This window comes from Chenopodium quinoa, unplaced genomic scaffold, assembly GCF_001683475.1.
Source record: "Chenopodium quinoa cultivar QQ74 unplaced genomic scaffold, ASM168347v1, whole genome shotgun sequence".
Lineage (NCBI taxonomy): Eukaryota > Viridiplantae > Streptophyta > Magnoliopsida > Caryophyllales > Amaranthaceae > Chenopodium > Chenopodium quinoa.
The window spans coordinates 398806-423133 of record NW_018743791.1 but is presented as its reverse complement, the minus strand read 5'-3'; the positions used below and the strand labels follow the sequence as shown (position 1 = coordinate 423133).

The following is a 24328-nucleotide window of genomic DNA, read 5'->3' as shown; positions in this document are numbered from 1 at the left end:
CCCTCTCACACTCACTCACTCAATTTCGTGGTTAGCCCTAAACTGAATTTAGTTGAAGCTGTTTGCTGAAGCTTGTTTTCTGCCTGGATGCTGGTTGCTGTTTCCAGCAGAAAAGCGCTGTCTGAGACAGCGCTTTATGTTCAAGCATAACGCGCTGTCTGAGACAGCGTTTTATGTTCAAGCATAAAGCGCTGTCTGAGACAGCGCTTTATGTTGAACATATAAAATAGTTGTAGTTGAATTTTTTTTAAAAAAAAAACCCAAGGATAAAACGCTGTCCGAGACAGCGTTTTATGCCCTACTGAATTTAAAAAAATACAGAAGGTAAAACGCTGTCCGAGACAGCGATTTACCCTGGAAGCTTAGTTTGGTAAATAGTTTTGCCACGCTACCATTTTTGTCAATAGTTTCCGTTTAAAGCTCAATTTGGTAAAACGTTCCCAAATGGAAATGTGCGTGCTTTATCTGAAGAAGATTTGGCTTAGAATTTGCAAATTCATAAACAATTCAATTAAAAGACTACTGAAAGGGCACATTATTGTGTCTAGTCATAGCATCAGTTTCAAAACAGACAAGGCTCAGAGAAGAGCAAGATTTTCATTATAAAAGGGTTTATAATTTACTTTTATGGATCTTACTTGTAAATTATATAATAACTGAAGAATTACATTAGACAGATCAAACTCCAAAACATACTCGTACATACTATGTATATGGTGTGTCTAGATCTATATCTTCGTAAACAACTTAAATAACCTAAAATCTAATTAAGACGACAATATATATATATATATATATATATATAACACTTTAAAAATACATTATGGAATAGCTTTAAAACATAATAAAAGTTGTCCTTATTTTATTTAAAAGTATTTTTTTTCCTTATTATAGAATTTCTAAATTGCTACCTGAGTGACATCTTATGACATGGGACGGCTATTTAAGCTACAACCATTAATGAAAGTGTATTTACACGACATACGACATAGCACAATATTGAGTATAGGTATATATTATATTTATTCTAACACCCTTTTTCGGTAAGAAAATTATAAAATAAAAAGAATTAAAAGTAGATTGGAATAATAACGCTCTAATTTCATAATTGTAGCCCCAATTGTTTTAATACAACATGATTATGTAATTGGTGGTTAGAACTGGTAAATACCTCTGATCTGATACGAGCAAATCAACATCAATACAATAAGATACTCTTAATCATAGTTTGGGTTAGACTTTTAGTATGTACTAATTACAAAGTAAGACGACATCCCACACATAATAAATTATCTTTATTTAGAATATGATCACCTAACTAGCTAGGACCCCCAAAAATGTGCATACAATTGGATTTGCATGTTGATTGTTGGGTCTGCATTATAGGTGATGTTTGGCATGCAAGAAAAACATATAAAAAGAAAAAAGGGGTTAAACAGCTTCTTATGAGAGGAAGCATGCATCCTTTAATAAAAGAAAAAGAAAAACATATAAAAAGAAAAGGATGGCCTACATAATGTGAGCTTCTTTTATCTTTTTAAAGGGAGGAATATTGAACTATCAGTGAATCAAGATGAGTATTGTCCGGACAGTTGGAGACATGGGGTCTTGTCGTTTTCTAATACTCACTACATCAATAATATAATTATATATTTAATTTAAATAACACTATAGTCAAATTATGCTGCTTGTAATTTAGTAACAAATCATCATTTTTCTCATATTTGTCTCTCCTTAACTCAACTCTTCAAGACTAGCTATACTCTTCTTTGGAACTAATTGCATAATTTGAATTGATTTTGTAATGTAACAACAAAATTTAAACAAAAAGATTATAATGTTTGTTGATAAGTATATTAGGTGACTCGTACTTCGTAGCTTTGTCCGCCCGATCGGGCGGACATTGCCCGGTCTGACCGGGCGGAAGAAGAAGAGGTGCCTGGCAAATTCGTTGAAGAAGCTGCTCTCGCGCCCGACCGGGCGAGCCTTCGCCCGACCGGGCGAGCCTTCGCCCGATCGGGCAGACCTTGCCCGGTCTGACCGGGCGGTGGGGGTTGGATACGTTGAAGCATTCGTATGGAGTTTTCTTCTCGCGCCCGATCGGGCAGACCTTGCCCGGTCTGACCGGGCGGAGAAGGAAAAATGCGGAGACGCGGATTTTACGATTTAAAGTTATCTTTTATGTTATCTTTTTGCCCAAGTATCTTTTATTTTAGGGATTAATATAAAACCTCCCTAATATTAGTATTAGGGTTAAGAGAGACAGAGTGAGAGCCGTTCTTGAGAAATACAAGAATCATCTTTGTAATCTTTGCAGTTTATAGTGAAATCATTCGATCTCGGTGCCCGTGGACGTAGCTATCACATCGATAGTGAACCACGTAAATTCTTGGTGTTGTTCTTATTGTTTGCATTGAATTTCTTTATTGTTTTCTTGTTTGTTTTCGACCTTTGCTTCCGCTGTCGCACAACAATTGGTATCAAGAGCTCAGGTTCAATCCTTGGATAGTTTCTTGAAGATAACAATGGCAGGAGATTCAACAATAAGAATTGAGAAGTTTACCGGGAAAAATAGTTTCGGGCTATGGCAAATTAAGATGAAGGCTCTGTTAAAACAACAGCAGATATGGCGTCCGTTGGCTCCAAAGAGTACTACTTCGGAGTCAGGAGACGGACCGACTGACTCGCAGTTAGAAGTTATGGAAGAGAAGGCACACTCTACCATATTACTTAGTCTTGATGATCAAATCATCACGGAGGTGGCTGATCAGGAAACGGCGGCTGGATTGTGGCTGAAGCTGGAGTCATTGTATATGACTAAGTCGTTGACCAACAAATTATTACTGAAACAGCGGTTGTTTAGCCTCCGGATGCAGTCAGGTACTTCCTTACGGGAACATCTAGAAAAACTTAACTCTATTTTGCTTGATTTACGTAATTTAGATGTTAAAATTGATGATGAGGATGCTGCGTTGATTTTACTTGTATCTCTACCGTCTAGCTTTGAGAATTTTGTAGAGTCTTTTGTTGTTGGTAAGGATTCTATAACCTTAGAAGAAGTGAAGGCAGCACTTCATACTAGGGAACTCAGAATGAAAGCTACGAGTGATAATGGGGATAATGGTAGTGGGTTGTTTGTTAAGTCCGGAAAGTCTAAAAAGAATAAGGGGTTTAACAAGGGGAACAATGCTGGGTCGGGTGCTGGAAACGGCAAGGATGGATCTAGTAAAACTACTACTAAAACATGTTATTACTGTAAAGAACCGGGTCACTTTAGGAATAATTGTCCGGTGAGGAAAAACAAGTCCCAGGCTGCTGTAGTTGAAGAGAAACCGAATGAGAGCTATAATTCAGAGGAAGATTTAGCATTAGTCAGTTCTGCTAGGTCTGATGATTTATCTGATAACTGGGTTCTAGATTCGGGGTGTTCGTTCCATATGTGTCCACGTCGAGATTGGTTTGATACATATGAACCTCGCAATGGGGGTATGGTTATAGTCGGTAACAATGCTCCATGTAAGGTCACAGGTATTGGTTCCATGAGGTTGAGGACTGTTGATGGGCGGAGGTTAACTTTGACTAATGTACGGCATGTTCCTGCTTTAGGAAAGAATCTGATTTCATTGGGTACCCTGGATGAATTGGGGTACAATGGTGTGTTTTCAGATGGGGAGTTGTGTATTTTCAGAGGTTCTGAGTTGGTACTTAAGGGTATCAAAAGGAACACCCTCTATGTTTTTGAGGGTGTTACACTGCCTAGTTCTGCGGTTTGCGCATCTGTATCTCACCAGGAGATGACTAAGATTTGGCACATGAGGCTTGGTCATATGGGGGAGAAGGGGATGCAGCTATTGTCCAAGAGGGGTCTTCTATCCGGGGTCAAGGTTGCCAACCTTGAATTTTGTGAGCATTGTGTGTTTGGTAAGAAACACAGGTCAAAGTTCAGCAAGGGTGCTCACATTACTGATGCAGTGCTCGATTACATCCATTCAGATTGCTGGGGTCCATCTAGAGTTGAAGGTATGGGAGGTTACCACTATTTTGTGTCATTTGTTGATGACAAGTCCCGATACACATGGCTTAGGTTGCTTAAGTCAAAGGATGAGGCCTTCAAAGTTTTCAAGCAATGGAAAGCTTTGGTGGAAAATCGACAAGGAAGGAAGATCAAGAAGCTACGAACGGACAATGGGCTAGAGTTTTGCAAAGACGAGTTTAATCAGTTCTGTGCAGATGAGGGTATAGGTCGGCATCATACTGTCAGGAAGACACCACAGCAGAACGGTGTAGCAGAACGGGTTAATCAGACACTGCTAGAGAGAGTTCGATGCATGCTCTCTAATGCAGGGCTTGGGAGGAGGTACTGGAGTGAAGCTGTGTTAACAGCTTGTTATGTCATTAATAGGGGTCCTCATTCTGGAATTGATTCCAAAATTCCGTTTGAGATCTGGAGTGGTAAGCTGCCTAATTTTTCGAATTTGAAGATTTTTGGTTGTGTTGCTTATTATCATGTTATTGAGGGTAAGCTGGATCCACGAGCCAAGAAGGGGTGTTTTGTTGGGTACGGGGATGGTGTGAAGGGGTTTAGAATTTTTTCACCTTCGGAGGGTCGGGTCATTCTTAGTAGGGATGTTACTTTCGATGAAAACACCATGTATTCAATTAAAAATGCAGAGATTTCAGATTTGAGAAGGGAAGGAGACAATTTATTACAGACAGATGGGGTACTTGAGGTACATCAGTCTACCATTGCTGATTTACCTCGGGTACAATATATTGATGATGATGCTGATGTTCCAGTGCCGGGTACTCCTGAACCTGAGATTACTCCTACTCATTCTAACTCTGGGGATGAGGTGGAGCAATCTAATCAGGGGTCATCTAGTCAACCTGACACCATTCTTGAGATGCCTAAACGAGTTATCAAGAAGCCTGTTAGATTGATTGAAGAGATGGAGGGAAGAAATTGCTGTGTTGATGCGATGACAGGTTATGCATTGAGTGTAGCTGATGATGTAGAGTCATTTGAACCTGCCACATATAAACAAGCAATTAGTTGTAGTGAGTCTGCGCAATGGCTTGCCGCAATGGGTGAAGAGATGCAGTCTCTTTACAAGAACAGAGTGTGGGAACTGGTAAAGGTACCGGAAGGGAGGAAGCTTGTGGGTTGTAAATGGATTTACAAGAAGAAAGAAGGGTTGTCGGAAACTGAGCAAATACGTTTTAAGGCTAGGCTAGTTGCTAAGGGGTTCAGTCAGGTAGAAGGGGTTGACTTTGTTGAGATATTCTCACCTGTGGTTCGACATACTTCTATCCGTGTGTTATTGTCAATTGTAGCACATTTTGATCTTGAGCTGGAGCAGTTGGATGTTAAAACGGCTTTCCTTCATGGCGATTTGGAGGAGGAGATTCTGATGAAGCAGCCCGAAGGATTCGAAGTTCCTGGAAAGGAACACTATGCCTGCAGATTGCTAAAGTCATTGTATGGACTTAAGCAATCCCCCCGACAGTGGTACAAAAGGTTTGATTCTTTTATGGTTTCACAAGGTTTTGACAGGAATTCATATGATTGCTGTGTGTATCATAGTAAGCTGGATAATGGTTCCATGATTTATCTTTTGTTATATGTTGATGACATGTTGGTTGCCACAAAGAATAAATCTGATATTGCTAGATTAAAGGAGATGCTTAACTCGGAGTTTGACATGAAAGACTTGGGTGCAGCTAGGAAGATTTTGGGTATGGAGATCTACAGGGATCGGGCTAGAGGTAAGCTTTTCTTGACTCAGAAAAGCTACATTGAAAAGATTCTGTCTCGTTTTGGGATGGAAAAATCGAAGCCTATAAGTACGCCAACTACTGTTAGTTGTAAGTTGTCTTTGTCTATGTCACCTCAATCAGAGGAGGAGTTGTCTTATATGTCTAGAGTTCCATATGCAAACGCGGTTGGTTGTTTGATGTATGCTATGGTCTGTACTAGGCCGGATATTGCGCATGCTGTTAGTGTTGTAAGCAGGTTTATGGCTCGACCTGGGAGGGAACACTGGCAAGGGGTGAAAAGGATTTTTCGCTACCTGAGAGGGACAGCTGATATTGGTCTTGTGTACGGGAATGGTAGGGAATGCTTGGTCACTGGGTACAGTGATTCTGATTATGCAGCTGATGTGGATACCAGGAGGTCTGTGACTGGTTATGTGTTCACTTTGGGTGGTTAGTTGGAAGTCTACATTGCAGTCATCAGTTACGTTGTCAACTACTGAAGCTGAGTATATGGCTTTAACTTCTGCAGCTAAGGAGTCTATTTGGCTCAAAGGCCTAGTAGGTGAACTGGGTATTGCACAGGATTTTGCTACAGTATATTGTGATAGTCTAAGTGCGATTTGCTTAGCTAAAGATCAAGTACACCATGATCGGACGAAGCACATTGATGTCAGGTATCATTTCTTGCGTACTGACAAGAGGATTAAGGTGAAGAAGATTGGGACTGCTGACAACCCGGCTGATTTCTTCACTAAGCCTGTTCCGTTTAGCAAGTTTAAACATTGCTTAGACTTGCTAAATATTGATTACTACGTGATGTAGTAGGCCCTGAGGGGCGAAGTTGGGGAGCTCCTGGTGTAGGTGTGTTGGCATTAAGGTGGAGCTTGCCCGGGGCTTGTGATGCAGGTGGAGCATTATGAGTTGTTATACTTGGAGACGAGTATGTGATGGGTCTTGGTTGAAGACTTATCGGGATGTATGGCTTATGCATGAGTCCTGCATCGGGTTTGGCTTGAGATGTTTTTTCACTATGTCTTGATGGGGTCGTTTGCTGACTACGAGTTCTCGTCAAGGTGGAGATTGTTGATAAGTATATTAGGTGACTCGTACTTCGTAGCTTTGTCCGCCCGATCGGGCGGACATTGCCCGGTCTGACCGGGCGGAAGAAGAAGAGGTGCCTGGCAAATTCGTTGAAGAAGCTGCTCTCGCGCCCGACCGGGCGAGCCTTCGCCCGACCGGGCGAGCCTTCGCCCGATCGGGCAGACCTTGCCCGGTCTGACCGGGCGGTGGGGGTTGGATACGTTGAAGCATTCGTATGGAGTTTTCTTCTCGCGCCCGATCGGGCAGACCTTGCCCGGTCTGACCGGGCGGAGAAGGAAAAATGCGGAGACGCGGATTTTACGATTTAAAGTTATCTTTTATGTTATCTTTTTGCCCAAGTATCTTTTATTTTAGGGATTAATATAAAACCTCCCTAATATTAGTATTAGGGTTAAGAGAGACAGAGTGAGAGCCGTTCTTGAGAAATACAAGAATCATCTTTGTAATCTTTGCAGTTTATAGTGAAATCATTCGATCTCGGTGCCCGTGGACGTAGCTATCACATCGATAGTGAACCACGTAAATTCTTGGTGTTGTTCTTATTGTTTGCATTGAATTTCTTTATTGTTTTCTTGTTTGTTTTCGACCTTTGCTTCCGCTGTCGCACAACAATGTTTCTCAGTTTAACTCCTTTTCATATAAATGAAATTATAGGTCTAGATATTAATATATATATTACAAGTTTTAAAATCAAATAAACCAGGAGTAAGATCATTAAGTTATATTACATAACAACAACTAGCAATCATATATATGTCTGCCAAATAATAAACTTGAATGTAATTATACCAGCTAGCTAGATCGAGTTTTATGAGAAAAATATGTCAATCAAACATGTATATTGATAACATACATTATATATGGTGGTACTGGAGCCGACCCCTCCACATCGAGAAGTGTTAGTAGATGATTGCACACATATAGCAAGAAAGAGAAGAACCAAGACTTGATGAAATAAATCATGACTATACTATGATATGCATGGTAAATGAGATTTGACATGCATTGCCATTAACTCGAGTTGAAGTACTCTAAACATATTTAAGTTACATCTCTAGCCACTATTGAACCTCAATTGAAATAAATTCATATATTCCTAGAATACATCAAGGAGTATTAATTTCTACTTGCATTGTACTCCCCTTGAGGTTGTATCCCACTAAAATGACAGCCAAAAGTAATTTTGTAAATCAATGAAATTAAAAAAAGAAATCAAAGATCTCTTTGAGATCTGCTTCTTTTATCACACCCTTTTTTGACAACATAACCCTTTTCTTCTTTTTTCATTCATTGCTTCTTTTGAGCTATTTTTGTTGATCACCAACTATATTTGGTACAATCCTTTAGCTTCCTTTTAGCCTTTTAATTCCTTGTCTTCTCTTTCTACAATCTAGGACCACCTGTAAAAAAATAATTCATATTATTAGTAAATTTATTCATAATCAACAAATTAAAATACTAGCACTTTAAGAGTATAGTGTTTAATAATTTTTTTACTAATTACTCTGTATTTTTTTTTATAATGCTAAAAAAGGCAGATGAAGTATACCACATCCTAGGTTGTTTAGTTAATTCATTTTTTATTATATGACTATTTAATTAACAATTTATACTTCATACTCGTATCTATCTACACATATAATTAAGTTAAAATATGAAATAATTGTTTAAAAAGAATTCAATTATTAAAAAGTATAATATGGTGTGTAATAGTTTATATCATTTTAGCTAATCAAAATATATAATTAATTTGAAACAGAGTAAATAATTTGTTACGGTTAATTTGTGTATTTAATACTCCGTAATAATTAGTCTAATTAACAAGAAACTCCTTCAATATATTTTCTCTTTTAAAAAATGCGTAGTAGTACTATTCATGTAATTAAGAAAGTGTATGGAGACTTAAATGGTTATGTTGAAATTGGTTAGTTGAGAAAGGGGGCTGAATAAAATCATAATGTTCCTGGAAATTAGTAGATCTCTCCTGTAAAAAGAAATCGAAAATGCTAATTAAGATTAATGATATACAGTATGATCTTATTAAAAAAAAAAAAGTAAATAATGTTGATAAAAATATAAAATCAAATAAAATACCTGATGAAAATGAGTAGCAGAAAAACCTTGTGAAGAGTAATCTACCATCCTTTTTAATGATGTAACTTTATTTTCTCCACCATTATTCCTCTGCAAAATAATATAACAACAATATATAGTCTTATTAATAAACTAGTATAAAGATCACATTTTCATGCACAATGCAATATAATGTCGGTCCATATTATAGTCAGATAAACTCATTTAGTAATAATGTGACAACTAAATCTGAAGAGAGCCGAAGAGGTAATCATCAGTTATTACCTCGGAGGTGAAAAGAGGGGAGCTAGCGGTATCATCAAGGCCAAAGTCTTGAGCCTGAAAATATTGTTGTTGTTGTTGTTGATGTAGAGTTGATAATTTGACACTTTGTTTTTTTCTGCTACTATAACAAAAAACCTCATCTTCATCATCTTCATGATCAAAATGTGGAGGGCCAGAAGATGCATCAGAAACCATGGACAAATCTTCATCTTCATCATCATCATCATCATCATAAAAAAGACTAGCACTTTTTTTACCTTGATGAAAAGTAGCAGCCACTTTTTGGTGTTTATTAATATTACATTTAGCACCAGTAGAAAAGCTACTGCTAGAATGTTCCAAGTATAGAGTCCAACCAGACTCACACCCACTACTACACTCTGATGAAGAGGGTGCCGCTGTTAAAACTACATTATTCATCATTTTACGTACTACTACTGGTACGAGTATATATTTTTACGGTTTGGTTTGGTTTGGTTTATGTGGAGAGTTTGTAATAATAAAGAATAATGATAAAGAAGGGGGAGATTTATAGAAGAATTGAAATGGAGAAGAATGAATGAATTGGAAGTGGCAGTTGGGAATGAATACATACATACATATAAGAGAAGATAGAAAAGAAAAGAAAAGAGAAAGGAGAGAGAAAGAGAAGGAAGGGTGCGTGCACATGGTAGACAGCTCGGCAGAGTGTACGCTCATAACAAAAACGGGGTACACGTCCATCTTTTCTATCTCCGTATTTGGACACCTATGTTATCATACTCTAACCCCGTGACCAGTACTAGTATATTAGCCCACTTTCTTTTTTTTCTAAAATTATTTGTAGCAATTTTTAAGAAAATTAGAAAAAGACAATTTGCCCATCATCTTGTGTCATTGTTGTGGGTGTACGTGGTCGCTTTTAAGGGGGCTAACTTATTTATGTTCCGTACGATCAATTTCTTTCACTAATTGTTGGATTTAGGATGGTGTAATTAGTTACCAAACCAACTAATTAGGTTTAATTTAGATATATGGTATCATATTCGTGTAGAGATGGCAAAATCAGTGAGTTGTCCTTTGATCTTTGACTCTCTATTTGACTCGTGTTAAAGAAAAATAAATAAATAATGTTGGAACGTATTAATAAGGCGGCATGTATCTAATCTGTATACTTTCATTTTTATAAATAATAAGGTGTAGATTATGTTAAGCAAAAAATTATGACCACAAGATGGTTGGGCTTAGCTTTTGCATATATAATGATTGTTATTGAAAAGTCTACACTTAATTTACATATTTAAAGCATTAGACACGTATAGTAAAGAAGGATCATCATCGATCATTGTCCTCATCTTCCTTGATTCCTTAGCTTGTATATGTGATGTCCCACTCGATCTCAATCTTGTCTCAAAACATACTACATACATATTAATGCATGACATATACCGGGGAAGGGGGGAAGCTTAAGACTCGACTCTTTTTTGTAGGTTAAAATTCATCTTTCTATCCTAAATCATACTCATAATTAAGTTGTGGTTTATGTTGAACCTCATTGTGTTGTGCGTGCCATGCTTATGAGCTGTCTTTGCATTTGTTGAACAAGAAAGGGCTCAACTAGAATTGAAAACAACCACCTTAATTATAACATTAGTCATATATCTAAGAATCGAAATTGCTCATCTCACTATCATTAATACTCAGCTGATGAAATCTTACTGTCTTCTAAATGGTCCAAACTATCCTCTTATATCTATGAATAAGCTTATAGGATAGACTCCGTATTCATATATTGTTATATGTCCCCATTGCATGAAAATGGAGTATTTTTGAGCTCTTTTGTGGTCCTTGCATAACTTGAATTTTTGCAATGCAATCCAAAATCTCAAGGTTTGGCATCACACGGTTACATAATTGTATGGATTTTATTTTACATCTACCCTTATATTAATGCTTATAGATAGCAAAATAAAATATAATTTGAAAATCCTACCAGCTCATCAGCTAGCTTAGCTAGGCCACCAATTCACTTCATCATGAATAATTAATTACTCATATGTAAGAAGATTAATCTAATAAATTGTTACATGATTATGTGTTTCTCGTGTAATTAATGGTATACAGAAAGTATGTGAATGTGAATAGTGGAATGTCCCATTGATACGATATTTGAAGTACAAGTACGGGAAAAATGTATTTTTATGTTTTTCTTAACTAACTTTAAGTCTTGTATATATATACTACATATATTCTATCTTAGAATTTTTCGCCCCCTAAAAGAAAAGGTATGAAGATCCGCCACTGTCCGTATATGTATGGGTAATTTTTTTTAACCATTAGGAAATTAGAAATAATTGAGGCGTGATAGATGATGGGTGGAGTGCTTCCAAGGTAACTAGATATGTACTAGTTGAGCATTAATGTGGATATATACATAAACATATACATGCATGCATGGAAGGGATCGAGTAGTGATAAGGGTCCGATCTATCAATCTAGCTAGGTTGTTGCACAGTTGCACTGATGTGTAAGTTTCAATGATACAATCAGTTTATTACGTACAGCGGTACAGCTATATTAGTACTCATGCCTTGAAACATCCAAATTTCAAACCATGCAACATTTTCTCGAAAGATCAAGGTCACCCATAAAAACTAGCATGTAGTATATCTGTACTTCATAATATACGTGGTCCAATCCATCATCCATACATGTATTAGTAGACTTATACTTGTATTATCAAAAGATACAATATCAATAATAATAATAATAATAATAATAATAATAATAATAATAATAATAATAATAATGCATTGGAATCTAAGATAGCTCCAAACTTATATCTACTTATAAACAAGGTGGTCCAAAACCTACATATTGGTGAATTTATATACTTACTCGGTTATTTTCATTTAATATATTTTGACTTTTGACATTATTTATATACATTACTTTTACCTTATCTTTTGTGTATGCATAACACACATATGAGAATGTATGGTTGTATAAGATATATTGTTAAGACTTTTTTTTTAAAAAAATATCAAATAATTTTTATAATTTTTTTATTGATAACTTAAGATATTAACAATTAAAGATTTGTAAAGACGGACGTGATAAAAATGTGTCAACTAGACAACTGTAAATGAATTAATAAAGTATATGAAAACTTTATAATATAGCTCCAATATATAAGTGGGTTATATTTCGTAAGCTAGATCGATTCACATGTGCATGGTGAAGAAATGGTTTAATTTGCAAGTGATGAACCAATTCTGCCGCTACAAATTTCACTTCACAAGTTTAAACACGCACTCACACACACATGTGGGCACGTGTGCATATGCTGTTGCATGGGGGATTTCACCACAGTAACACACATGTTTGCACGTGCGCACGGAATTCGACCTAAAATGCTCTTCCCATATTCATTAGTAGTCAGATTACTGTTACTGTATGTCTAGTTAAAGCGTCCGTGTTTATGTGTACTTCCATTTTGTTGGTTTCTTCGTCCTTTCTCTTTGTTATACTTGAATTAATCAACCAATCCAATAAATTACTTCTGTAATACTAGTCTTCTCTCAGTACATATCCCTTTCATTGATCGATTTTGCTATATGTAGCCTTAAAATGCACTGCACAAGTCTATATAAGCATTAACTATATAAATTGTGAATAGTTTTCCTTAGTTATTAGTGTTAGAGTATATAGAGTACATGATGATATACTCTAGTAGTACGTTCTACTTTGTTATTCTGATCTTACAATGCTCAATGAGAGTGATTGAGTTTTATTTTTTGTTTCACAAAATGATTCCACAAAAGAATAACAAAAATAAATGAGAGGGTATGGTATTATATTTATCATTAATGACCAAATTATTAGGTATGTACTAATGTACTAATAATGTTTTTAATGCTTATTATATACTCCGTATAATTGTAGCTAGGTATTTCAATTCTAATTATAGTTTTTATACCTAGCGCTAAATTATATTCCTTTATTATTACACATATACATAGGAGTATGTATATATAATTATACAGTTATACTAATAGTGTATACTGTATTTGATTAATTAATACAAGTAGTTTAATTTGATGACCTTCTCGTGGCATCTGACATACCGGTTGAGATTTGGTGGTCAAAGTTTATAACTCCCTCAGTCAGCACATTATTGGGACATAATCCACATGATTTGCATCTTTTCACGGCCACACTTTTTAGATGAAAGGCATGTCTTTTCTGACATTAAAATGTAGGAATGTGTAAGATTAATTTAATTAATTTAATACTAGATTCCAATTCTTAATTAGAAATGTATGTATGCAATACCAACTAGTACTTTAATATCACTAATTAATAGGCTTAGCTTACCACTTAGAGTAGGATATCAGGTTACTATCAATTATACTTTCCATCACATTATTATGCAATTATATATATGTTAATATGTATATTCAATAGCAAAAGTACAATAATGTTTACTTTTAATTGATCTTTATGCTTCTAAATTCTAATTATATTAGTCATACATGTAAGTTCATTATCCACAAATTGTATCCAGTTCTATCTACTTTTATTTGAAACTTGAAAGCATCATTAATTTCAACCCTTTATAAATAATCATATTTAATATGATCTTCTTAATATATGAAGTATTTTTTTATAATATTACTACACTTTTAATAATAAAAACCATCAAATTATAAATTTATAATATGCAAATGGAACTTCTGGATTAAAATCATTAATTAAATCTATTACATATAACCTCTTTTGAGTTGGGTCCTCTAGCATGATAGAATATTAACACAACACATATTTATATGTAATTAAATTTGCATTATATATACTCGTACTTTCAATGCCTTTCACCATTATACCTCGGTGTATAATATAAATAAAATGTCATTATATTATGTTTTATTCTCGACTATAAATTATTTTGTGAGTAAGTTGACAATACTATATTGTATATCATGAATCTGGTCGACCGACCTAGGCATTAACGAACCGCTGGGTCCTGAACTAGCTAGAGTTGGTACCCACTTGTTCCCTTATTATTTGGTCGTTTTGCATTAACATTTTTATTGCCAAAATATTGGATCCTTAACTTAACACCTCACCATATTATTATTTGTTGTTCAAACGTAAAGTATATACAGTCAATTACAACGTCGGAACGTCCCTTGGATCACTCATATTCAAACATGTTAGACTTAGACCCTAGATATGATGCTAATTATCAAAGCTCTTCTTATATCCATCTATCTATAAATATATTACACATTGAAGCTAAGATCATCCTGTTAAATAAAAAAAGTTATTATGATCTTGGCCCTATGACTAATATAATTATAAAATATAATTATAAATTGTAATTGAAATGGAGTATGTGAATAATATATACCGTAGAGATGTTGCAAGTTAATAAAAAAAAAAAAAAAAAAAAAATGGGAGGAGGAAGTATATTATCTATATTTATTTGTAATAATATTAAGAATAAATAGGTAGTATATATGAAGCTGTAAGTTGTTTTATAAGCGTTTGGCCAACTTGAGCACTAAGCTTGAGACACATTGCTTCTATGGATAAGTAATTGTCTTGATTGGGTATAACACTATAACTAATAATATAATTGCTTCAATAACTATTAAGGGACATGACATGAGGGCTTGGAATATCAAGAAACTAAAATCCTATAAATACAATTGAATCATACAAACCATTGCACATATCTCAAATGGCAACAGTACCATAAACATTCATTCTTATTATAACTATTATTAGCATGCAGTCCATTAATCTTATGGTTTGAACAAGAAAAAAAGAATGATCTTTTCATAGACTACAAAAATATTTCCTGATATAAACCACTTGATCTAATTATATATATTCCCACCAAATCATTGTACATCTCTACTTATTCTAAATTATGCATGCAACTTGGTTATAATTTTAATTATTTCAATCAAACCATCAAGCATCTTTCGATTAATTCAAATTAAACGACCTATTGCCTATTAATTATAAACCACTTAATTGATTATGCATCACTACCAATAAATCACTTGAGTAATCTCTATCAAGTTTCAAGTATCAACTATCAAAAAAATTAAAAGATGGTTGGAGCCACTCAAGAATATTTCCATGAAGCTTCCATTTTAAGCCCAGATGGCTCAATAAAGTTCCTTAGGGTGCCCGTGGTCCAAGAACTCGTACGGCATGGAGTCCAAAACGTACCAAAAGTGTTCCTTAGGCCACCATTAGACACCCTAAACACTGCCATCACTTGTGTGCCTGAGAATTTTCCATCCGTTAGTGTGGCCACATTACGCGGTAAGGATGTAGAGGAGAGAAATAATGAGCTACAAAAGCTGGCTGCCGGTCTTGAAGAATTCGGCATGGTATTGGTTAGTGACCATGGTATACCATTGTCTGGTGTTAAGGAAGTCATAAAGGGGTTTTTTAAGCTGTCTTTTGAAGAAAAAAAGAAAAATGTTGGGACGTATGCTAGTTTGGATAATATGGGTTATGGTAGAAATTTTGTTACTAAGACTCATGATAAGCCTCTTGATTGGATTGATCGTTTGACTATGAAAATATCTCCAAAAGAGTCAACGCATGCGCTCAATGTTTGGCCTCGAAAACCTGCTGATTTCAAGTACGTATCCTCCCTTATAATTTTAATTTTTTGATTTATTTACATGCCTAAAGTTCATTGATCTTATCATCACTTTATAATTTATATTTAAGACAATGGGTGTAATGACTTAGAATCGAGCTGAGGGTAACTTTTAAATGGTAAATGAACCAGAAAACTTTTAATTTTTAATGATTTTCATGAAGGTGACGTTTTGTATACACTTATCACGTCACCTCATATTCTACGATTGTATTATTACTATGAAACTACTAGTACGAAGTATAGATTTAGGGTTTAATTTAGTCCTAAGATGTGTTTTATGTAATTTACCAGGGAAGTTATTGAAAAGTATGCAGAGGAAGCAAAAAAATTGAGTGATGAAATACTCCAAGGATTAGCTGAAGCATTATCTGAAGAGAAAGATGTGTTTGTTAAATATTTTGACCCAAAAACAAGAGAAATCAATGTAAGAATAAACTATTATCCACCATGTCCAAAGCCCAAATCAAAAATGGGCCTAAGCCCACATTCGGATAGTTCTACCTTTACTATTCTCATGCAATTTGATACCTCTGGTGGTCTACAAGTTATGCACAAAGACAAGAAAGTTTGGCTAAGTGTTCCATGGCCTAGTGATGCGTTGCTACTAAGTGCTGGAGATGTTCTTGAGATAATGACTAATGGAAAGGTTAAAAGTTGTTGGCATAGGGCGGTTACGCAAGCTGATTTAGAGAGATACTCTTTGGCCTTGTTCTTTAATCCGCCATTGTCTATGGAAATCGAGCCTATTAAGAGTGATGGTTCGAGTGATTACGAGTATAAGAAGGTGGTCGTGGGTGATTATTTACAACATTATTATACGGTAAGTCAGACATCGCCAAAAGTGGCTATGAAATTTGCAATGGTCTAACATGATCAGCGCATCAATAGATTGGATGTACTAATAAGGTTGCAATACAAGGAGTGAACATCCAATTTCCTTTCAACATTTTTTTTTTATTGAACTCTGGCTTTCAGCTTATGAGGGTTTTTAAACCCTTGAGGTAATAAATGAATGAACTCTTTTGTTAAAGTTGGTTGTTTCTAGTGATATAATTGATGTTACATTTACCATTATTGATGTTGGTTGTTTATAGTAAAACATACGAAGTACTCCATATGTGACATGGCCAAAAAACGTATTCAAAACGGGGTTTTGTGGAAGCTCATGATCAACAAACAAAAAGCTACAAATAGAGCTCTTAATAATTGACGTACACAATAGAAGATTCAAAGTGAATTAATCCTGCATTGAACACAACATAGCCTTGTAAAACCCAAATACGATACGAGCATGATCCAACCTATTTAAAAATGACCCCAACTCGACCTTCACGCATGATTTGACAGATGTATTACAAATGGAATCGAGTCAAAACAATGTAGATCATGGGTTATACAAACCGTTCACCATAAGATTAGTTCTTGGCCACATATATCAAGTAGTCCATTATTGTTTTGGTCATCTATATTTTAAACAAGAAGAGATAAGATTTTTTTAAACCCCACATGATAACTACATGATTAGTAATCCCGGTAAAACCACTAAAGTCTTGTTCCGTTCATTTTAATACTCGTAATAAGTTCTAAGTTTGATTATTGCAGTTTATTTTACATTTATGCCTAAAATAAGTTCTAGTAATAAGATTGGATAAATTTAGATAATTTCAAATAAGTTTAGATATTAGATAGGATACATTAATTCAGAAAAGTAAGAGTTAGATGATTAGAATACATCATAACATAAACTACTATGGATATTTACTTAGTTAGAGATACTGCCCCCTCTCTTCCCCTTTCCTTTTTTTTAAATTTTTTTTTTTTTTTTTTTTTTTAAGTATCCCAATTTGACCTCTCATATCTGTATAACATCATATTGTTAGTTCAACTTGTAATCTCTTGCAAACTTTGAGAATTATGGATACTCAAGACTCTTTTCATGAAGCTTCCATTGTCAGTCAAGATGGCTCCCTAAGAGTCCTTAGAGTACCCGTGGTACAAGAACTTTCACGCCATGGTGTCCAAGATGTACCAAAAATGTTCCTTAGGCCACCCTCGGACACTCTAAGCACCGCGATCTCTTGTTTGCCGGAGAATTTTCCATCCATAAGTATGGCTAAATTACGCGCCAGTGAGGTGGAGGAGAGAAAAAATGAGCAACAAAAGTTGGCCGACGGTCTTAGAGAATATGGCATGGTATTGGTTAGGGAACATGGTATACCATTTTCTTTATTGTCTGCTGCTAAGGAAGTAATAAAGGGGTTTTTTAAGCTTTCATTTGAGGAAAAGAAAAGGTCCGTTGGAACATATGCTTCAGTAGATAATATGGGTTATGGTAGGAATTTTGTTAAGTCAGATGATAAACCTCTTGATTGGATTGATCGTTTGACTATGAAGGTAGCTCCTAAAGAATCAACTCAAGGGCTTAATGTTTGGCCTCAAAAACCTGCTAATTTCAGGTACATATCCTTACTCAAAATCGCGTATAATTGACATTCAACATATTGTTAAAGGTCGTGTGCCCTCCACTTGAGGTAATCTTGTTAACCGTAAAGCAATGATAATATGAGTGTGGCTAGCTTTTTTTTAACTGACAAATAGGGTGACTGTACACATATCTATAGTCGTCCAGAAATTTGTGTTATATCTTAATTTATCGGAACTTATATAAACTAACTGAATTCATTTGAATAGAGTTGGGCTAACCTAAGATTTGTTGTAATCAGGGAAGTTATTGAAAGGTATGCAGAGGAGGCAAGAAAACTGAGTGATGAAATACTCCAAGCACTAGCTGAAGCATTATCTCTTGAGAAAATTGCCTTTGTTAAATATTTAGACCCAAAAACAAGAGAGATTAATGTAAGAATCAACTATTACCCACCTTGTCCAAAGCCCAATTCAACAATAGGCTTAAGCCCACATACAGATGGTAGTGTCCTTACTCTTCTGATGCAATTTGATACTTCTGGTGGTCTCCAAGTTATGCACAAAGATAAGAAAATTTGGTTAAGTGTTCCATGGCCTACTGATGCATTACTAGTCAATGCTGGTGATTTTCTTGAGATAATGAGCAATGGAAAAGTCCAAAGTTCTTGGCATAGGGCTGTCACACAAGCTGATTCAGAACGATACTCTTTGGCATTGTTCTGTAATCCACCACTGTCAAAGGAAATCGAGCCTGTTAAGAGTGATGATTCGAGTGACTACGAGTATAAAAAGGTAGTTGTGAGTGATTATCTACAGCATTTTTATAAGGTAAGTCCAACATTGTCTAAAGTAGCTATCCAATATGCAATGGTCTAATGTGATCCATGTGTGTAAGCCCATTGAAAGTGATGAGCAGATGATGTGAGATTTACTGGTCAACTCAAACAGCTGATGTATATCTCAGTAATGTTTGTATTACTCTCTTTGATAATTAGCAGCTATGTACCCTTGGAATATACTCTGACCTAATTACTAATCAATCTATACCATGTTTATTGCAGAAGTTCAGTCTGTAAATCGTGATAATCTTGTCGTGTTATGAATACTTTCATGCTTAACTAATACTACAAAATTTCACTTTAAGTATCTGTAACTTTCCAATCATTATATTGAAATTGGTATGTAGCTATAACTTACATTCAAGCTATCAAAATCCTAGTCTACGATAAGCTTCAAATTTGCATAGATCAGGTATCAGCTGAAAACATGAATATTAACCTGTAGTATAAATAAGAAAATTATGTTAGTAATTAGGCTTCCTCAGCACAATGTATCTTCTCATATGTCGCCTTCATTTATAGTTGCATCTTCAATGAGCATCCATTTTTTACAGATACACTTCATAGTATCGTGCAGAACACGAAATGAACACATAGACCCAAAGCCATAATCTCCTCAGATTGCTTATTTTGTATTTAATATTCATCAGTCTGATTACACAGATGGAAAGTATTTGTTGAGTCCCCAAGGGAGAGAATAGAATTCTTCACTCCTAGTGTCTGCCTCATAGGATCTGAACTTTTTCCAAAAATGCCTACCACTGTCTTTTCGCGTATCAGCATGGCTACGGTGGAGAGTTATGTCCAAGAGCAATGCCAAGAGGCCTCCAACTGTTGCAGGAGATGTGAAAATCACTTGCACTATGCTGTTGAACTGTTACCAATGACGGAGTAGATCATTATAACATCTCAAATAGGCGATTAAGACACTAAAATAAGATGAATGTGATTTCAGTAAGATAATGATGTAAACTTACTGCCATAGATTTCGTGTTGACAGGAGTGTGACCAGAAACCAAGAGAACCTCATTGAAGTACTGTGGCACTGAAAGGCCCATGAAAAGCGAGAATCCTAGTATGAACTTTGTTCTGAAGCTGTTCAGGTTGCAGAACTGCAAAAATCCTAGCCCTGCTGAGACTGCATAGGAATTTTATTTTTCAGATTTTTCGACGAGTTTACTAACTAGAAAGAAAAAGAAATTCAACGTATGGAATTAGAGCATATAGCAAGTTGAACATCAGACCAACTTTTGATCATACTTAAACTACTATTTTTTTGTGTTGAAGATACTTACCAACATAAGCAAAAAGAATGCAGTACAGAGCTGCAAATATTGGTAGAGGTATTGAAGCTAGGAGTGCCCCAAATTTTCCTATTTGCAGGAAAGATATCATTACATAATCAGAAAACAAAGGAAAATTGAGCATTCATTTATTTAAGCTGAGTTAAGATAGCAATGATGATTTGAACCCACCAAAAATAGAAAAGAGAATCATGAAAATAGCTGCTATTTGAGCAACTCTGCGACTTCCAATCTGGTTGAGTCCCAGAAGTCCAGCATTCGCGCTGAAAACCAAAGAAGCAGAAAATTTTATAAAGTTTAGGTTGTTAAGCTCTAATAAATTCTTTGGAAGAAGCTCCAAGAATCCTCTGAAATATGCGATTTATCATATAATATTTGAAATTTCTGAATGAAACTTAGAGAAACTATATATTACACTGAGGCAGTTGGGCCACAAATTGCTCCAAACATGCCATTCAAAAAATGTCCTGCACCCTGTTGCCAATATCAAATTGAAGCTTATTAGACTGATAATAAGAAATTAAAATTTTGCGGGAATATAAGAGTGATACAATGAGATTAAAGCCTACCAGCCAGGCAATTCCACGGCTGACAATTGAAGGCGGCATTGGAGTGGCACTGCCATATCTTGCTACTGCAATAAATGTGCCTGTAGACTACAGTCAAAGACCAAGGTAGTAATATTCAGTGTTGATACTGAAGTATAATAGTACTTGATTTGTAAAGAGAGGAAAGTACGTAGGGGACTATAATAAGTAGTAAAAAAAACAAACAAACAAACCTCAACCATAGATACAAAAGCAGCAGCCATTACAGCAAAACCATTTGCCACATTCAAAGTTGGACGTCCCCATTGGAATGGATAAGGGACTCGTATCCTACACCAAATGATCACAAACATAATTATGAAATGGAATGAAACTTGGTGTGTTTTTACCTTGAGAGAATTACTCTAATGTGTATTGACTAAACAACTAACATAAGTAAATAAAGCATAATTTCTACGATTACAAATGAAGGATGAAATATTTTTGATTTGAAGAAAGTTTACTCACCAAGAAGCAGCACTGATAAGACCAGAACGATCAGTGCGACAATAAAACTGAGTGTTAGGGGAGTTGCGATTGAAAGCACCAGCTGCAGTCAGGACTGCAGCAAAAGCCCAGATAAGGGCAATTGTTGCTATTACAGCATATCGACGACATAAGGCTTGTAATGGTTTCAGCAAGCTAGCCATATACTGCAATAAAGTTGACATCACATCTTAGAGAAAAAGGCAATAAATTCTCTGTATATGTACAACAGCCTATAATTCAGGATGCCCCAATTCTTCTAGAAGTAAACCTATTTTTTCATGTGTTATCTGCTAGGAAAAGCTTTAGATAGGCAAGATTAATGTAATCCACTGCACCGACCTCAAAAATAAACTATGTTGTACCCATAACACGAGGATTGTCATGGGAGGACATGATGCTACTCACCTGGGAGATAAAAACCATGACAATGAGAGCTGGAAGTCCGACTCCAATGCATTTAGCCAGCTAGCATTACACATCAATACCAAAACATGTCAGCTTCGTTTATAATTAACTGAAGCAGGACAATAAATTAAGTAGGAAGTGTAACAATATAGGATTAATGATCAATCAACATGCTAAATAATCCGAGAATCCAACTTGACAAAGCAAAAACAATGACATATAATACCATTTTATATGAGAATTTGAAAATACCTGAGGGAAACCAAACTGGAATAAACCAAGTCCAGTTAGAGTAACAAGAGGAATAGCAGCAAGCGGACTTAAGATCCTACAACAGCAGACTTCTATGAGAAAGAGAGAGAGCAGGAATGACTATTGTAACAAGTTATCAGCTAATACATAACGCAAAATTAGCAACTTCTTACCTTATAACAATCCTCCAGAATCCCAAAACACCAATCACCACAGGAAGTATTGATGCAAACATTAATGCCCCTTGGAGTGCTCTCATTGATTGCACGAACCTCTACATGTACATTGGCGATATCTAGTAAGGACAATAAATGCTAACAAAAATTTGTTATAAGAGAACTGAAATGAAAAAGTTGATAGGATGCCAACCTCATGAGGATCAATGATCCTGCCAAAACGGTCAGAAAAGATTATGAAGATAGCAGGAATTACATATACATATGAACCTCCTATGACTACTGCTGTCCTACAACCAACAAAAGTCTGCATAAGGGTGTTCAGTCCCGATACAAGGAGCAAAGTCTGTATCACACGAGCCTTCTCTACCTGTCAAATTTTGAGTGAAACTTTCTAAGGAAGGATATTGATTAAATATAACACAATATAATTCAGATAATTGCAAAAGATATATACCGGTCCACCTCCCATTTGAGGAACAAGTATGGTTGTTATCATAATTGTAGTCCCAAGCATTACTAAAAAGTGCTGAAACCCAAGAATGATGGCTTCATCTGCATTTTCACAAAAGCCAAATTAGATTTATGAAGGCTTACAGAAAGAAAAAAAAAAAAAAAAGAAAAAAAAAGGGTGGGGGGTTGTAATGTGTAAGCTCTGGCATATTATGTACGCCTTGAACTCGAATGAGGACAAACATAGAAAATAAATGGCTATATGAGCTATATAGCAGCACAGAGAAACCTGTTTATAAAACCCAATAGACAATTTTTAAAAGATCAAATGAATTATCTTGAATCAAATGTTTTTTCTTATTGCCTTCAAAGAACCAAAGTGAGCTTTGTTAAGTGTTTTTTGCTAGGTTGGTGAAATAAAATCACAAGAAACTTAATTAAAAAAAGTTACCTTGTTTAATGTAAATGCTTAGAACTTTTTCTACCCCGTATAATAATTTCAGGCTATATCCTTAAATTTTTTTTTTCCTTTAAAAAGTGACAAAAAAACTGGATGGTAGAAAATAAGATTATTACTTTTCCTAATTGTCTCAGTTTTTCATAATTTTTTTTACATGATAAAATCAAGGAACATTCAACATATTACCAAAATATCATTTTTTTTTTAACTTTATTAACAAAAATTAAATCAATAACAACACATACAACTATACAAGTAAGTGAACACATATGAGTAACAAAACTACAGTATAACTTCACTCATTCATTCTAACAACCTTTAACCAATAAGCAATAGTAATTACTCAACAAAAATAATTAAACATGATAAAAGAAGTAAGCGCAGGAGAACTGAAGAAAGAGAACTGACGCCAAGGAGGATTGCTAGTGAGGCAAAAATCAACAGAGGAAAGTTGCTCCCTCACCGGAAATGGCCCGAGATTCTCTGCTTTAGGTGCAGCCATTGTTCTTTGTTAATCTTCTTAAGCTTAGATTGGCATATGCTTATTATAGCTTAATATACAAAGAAAAAGCAGAGTATAAAACAGGGGAGGTTGATAAGAAAATGCACATTAAGACCAAAAATACACAACTCTTAACTTAAATTCAAAAAAGGGGGTCATTTTCCTGAAGAATCATCATTGTTTAATTTAGCTAATTGTATATTAATAGAATTAGTAGGATAATTGTAGCTACTATAACTAACTCATTTTATAATGTATGTGTATATTGTATGATTGTAATGTTAATAAGAAAAAGACATAAAGCAAAGTAAAGAAGTTAGAAGCGGAAGGTAGGACTATATATCAGCTCCTTGACTGATTAAAACCTTGAGTGTGACACAAGGAATTTATTTTAGTAGGGAATTAGCTCGCCTTCTTCTCAACAAATATTTATTACTAGAAAAGAAGCCATTAAAAGTTTTGAAGAATTTGGGAAGGGAGGTTGGTACAAGTTAATCCTATACGCTTGGGTAAGGTAATTTTACGCTCTTCCTCGTATGTTTACGTTTACA

The 24328-nt window shown here is 35.2% G+C and overlaps 4 protein-coding genes across 6 annotated transcripts; 2 read left to right on the top strand and 2 right to left on the bottom strand.

Annotated features, from left to right (window-relative positions):
• Nucleotides 1-8143: 8143 nt before the first annotated feature.
• LOC110684950 lies at nt 8144-9919 on the bottom strand. Of its 2 annotated transcripts, none has more exons than XM_021861396.1 (3): nt 9217-9919; nt 8953-9042; nt 8144-8258 (listed from the first exon to the last, which is right to left on the bottom strand). In XM_021861396.1, exons 1-3 carry the CDS (start codon nt 9637-9639, stop codon nt 8202-8204), a joined length of 570 nt encoding a protein of 189 aa, XP_021717088.1. In that variant the 5' UTR covers nt 9640-9919; the 3' UTR covers nt 8144-8201. The 2 variants fall into 2 exon arrangements, with proteins under 2 accessions (XP_021717088.1, XP_021717087.1); XM_021861395.1 differs by lacking the exon at nt 8144-8258 and adding an exon at nt 8268-8842.
• Nucleotides 9920-15269: 5350 nt separating this feature from the next.
• Nucleotides 15270-16950, top strand: LOC110684949 (1-aminocyclopropane-1-carboxylate oxidase-like). Its single transcript, XM_021861394.1, has 2 exons — nt 15270-15862; nt 16178-16950. Exons 1-2 carry the CDS (start codon nt 15321-15323, stop codon nt 16752-16754), a joined length of 1119 nt encoding a protein of 372 aa, XP_021717086.1. The 5' UTR covers nt 15270-15320; the 3' UTR covers nt 16755-16950.
• A 465-nt stretch (nt 16951-17415) lies between these two features.
• LOC110684996 (probable 2-oxoglutarate/Fe(II)-dependent dioxygenase) lies at nt 17416-19595 on the top strand. The gene is made up of 2 exons (XM_021861450.1): nt 17416-18342; nt 18610-19595. The coding sequence occupies exons 1-2, from the start codon at nt 17801-17803 to the stop codon at nt 19184-19186; spliced, it is 1119 nt and encodes a 372-aa protein (XP_021717142.1). The 5' UTR covers nt 17416-17800; the 3' UTR covers nt 19187-19595.
• Nucleotide 19596: 1 nt separating this feature from the next.
• LOC110684995 (nucleobase-ascorbate transporter 4-like) lies at nt 19597-24040 on the bottom strand. 2 transcript variants are annotated; one of them, XM_021861448.1, is made up of 14 exons: nt 23684-24040; nt 22820-22917; nt 22556-22732; nt 22360-22460; nt 22187-22262; nt 21935-21994; nt 21509-21693; nt 21235-21331; nt 21023-21109; nt 20869-20927; nt 20625-20716; nt 20445-20522; nt 20127-20287; nt 19597-20023 (listed from the first exon to the last, which is right to left on the bottom strand). In XM_021861448.1, the coding sequence occupies exons 1-14, from the start codon at nt 23775-23777 to the stop codon at nt 19805-19807; spliced, it is 1584 nt and encodes a 527-aa protein (XP_021717140.1). In that variant the 5' UTR covers nt 23778-24040; the 3' UTR covers nt 19597-19804. The 2 variants fall into 2 exon arrangements, with proteins under 2 accessions (XP_021717140.1, XP_021717141.1); XM_021861449.1 differs by having other exon boundaries at nt 23739-24039.
• Nucleotides 24041-24328: the final 288 nt, after the last annotated feature.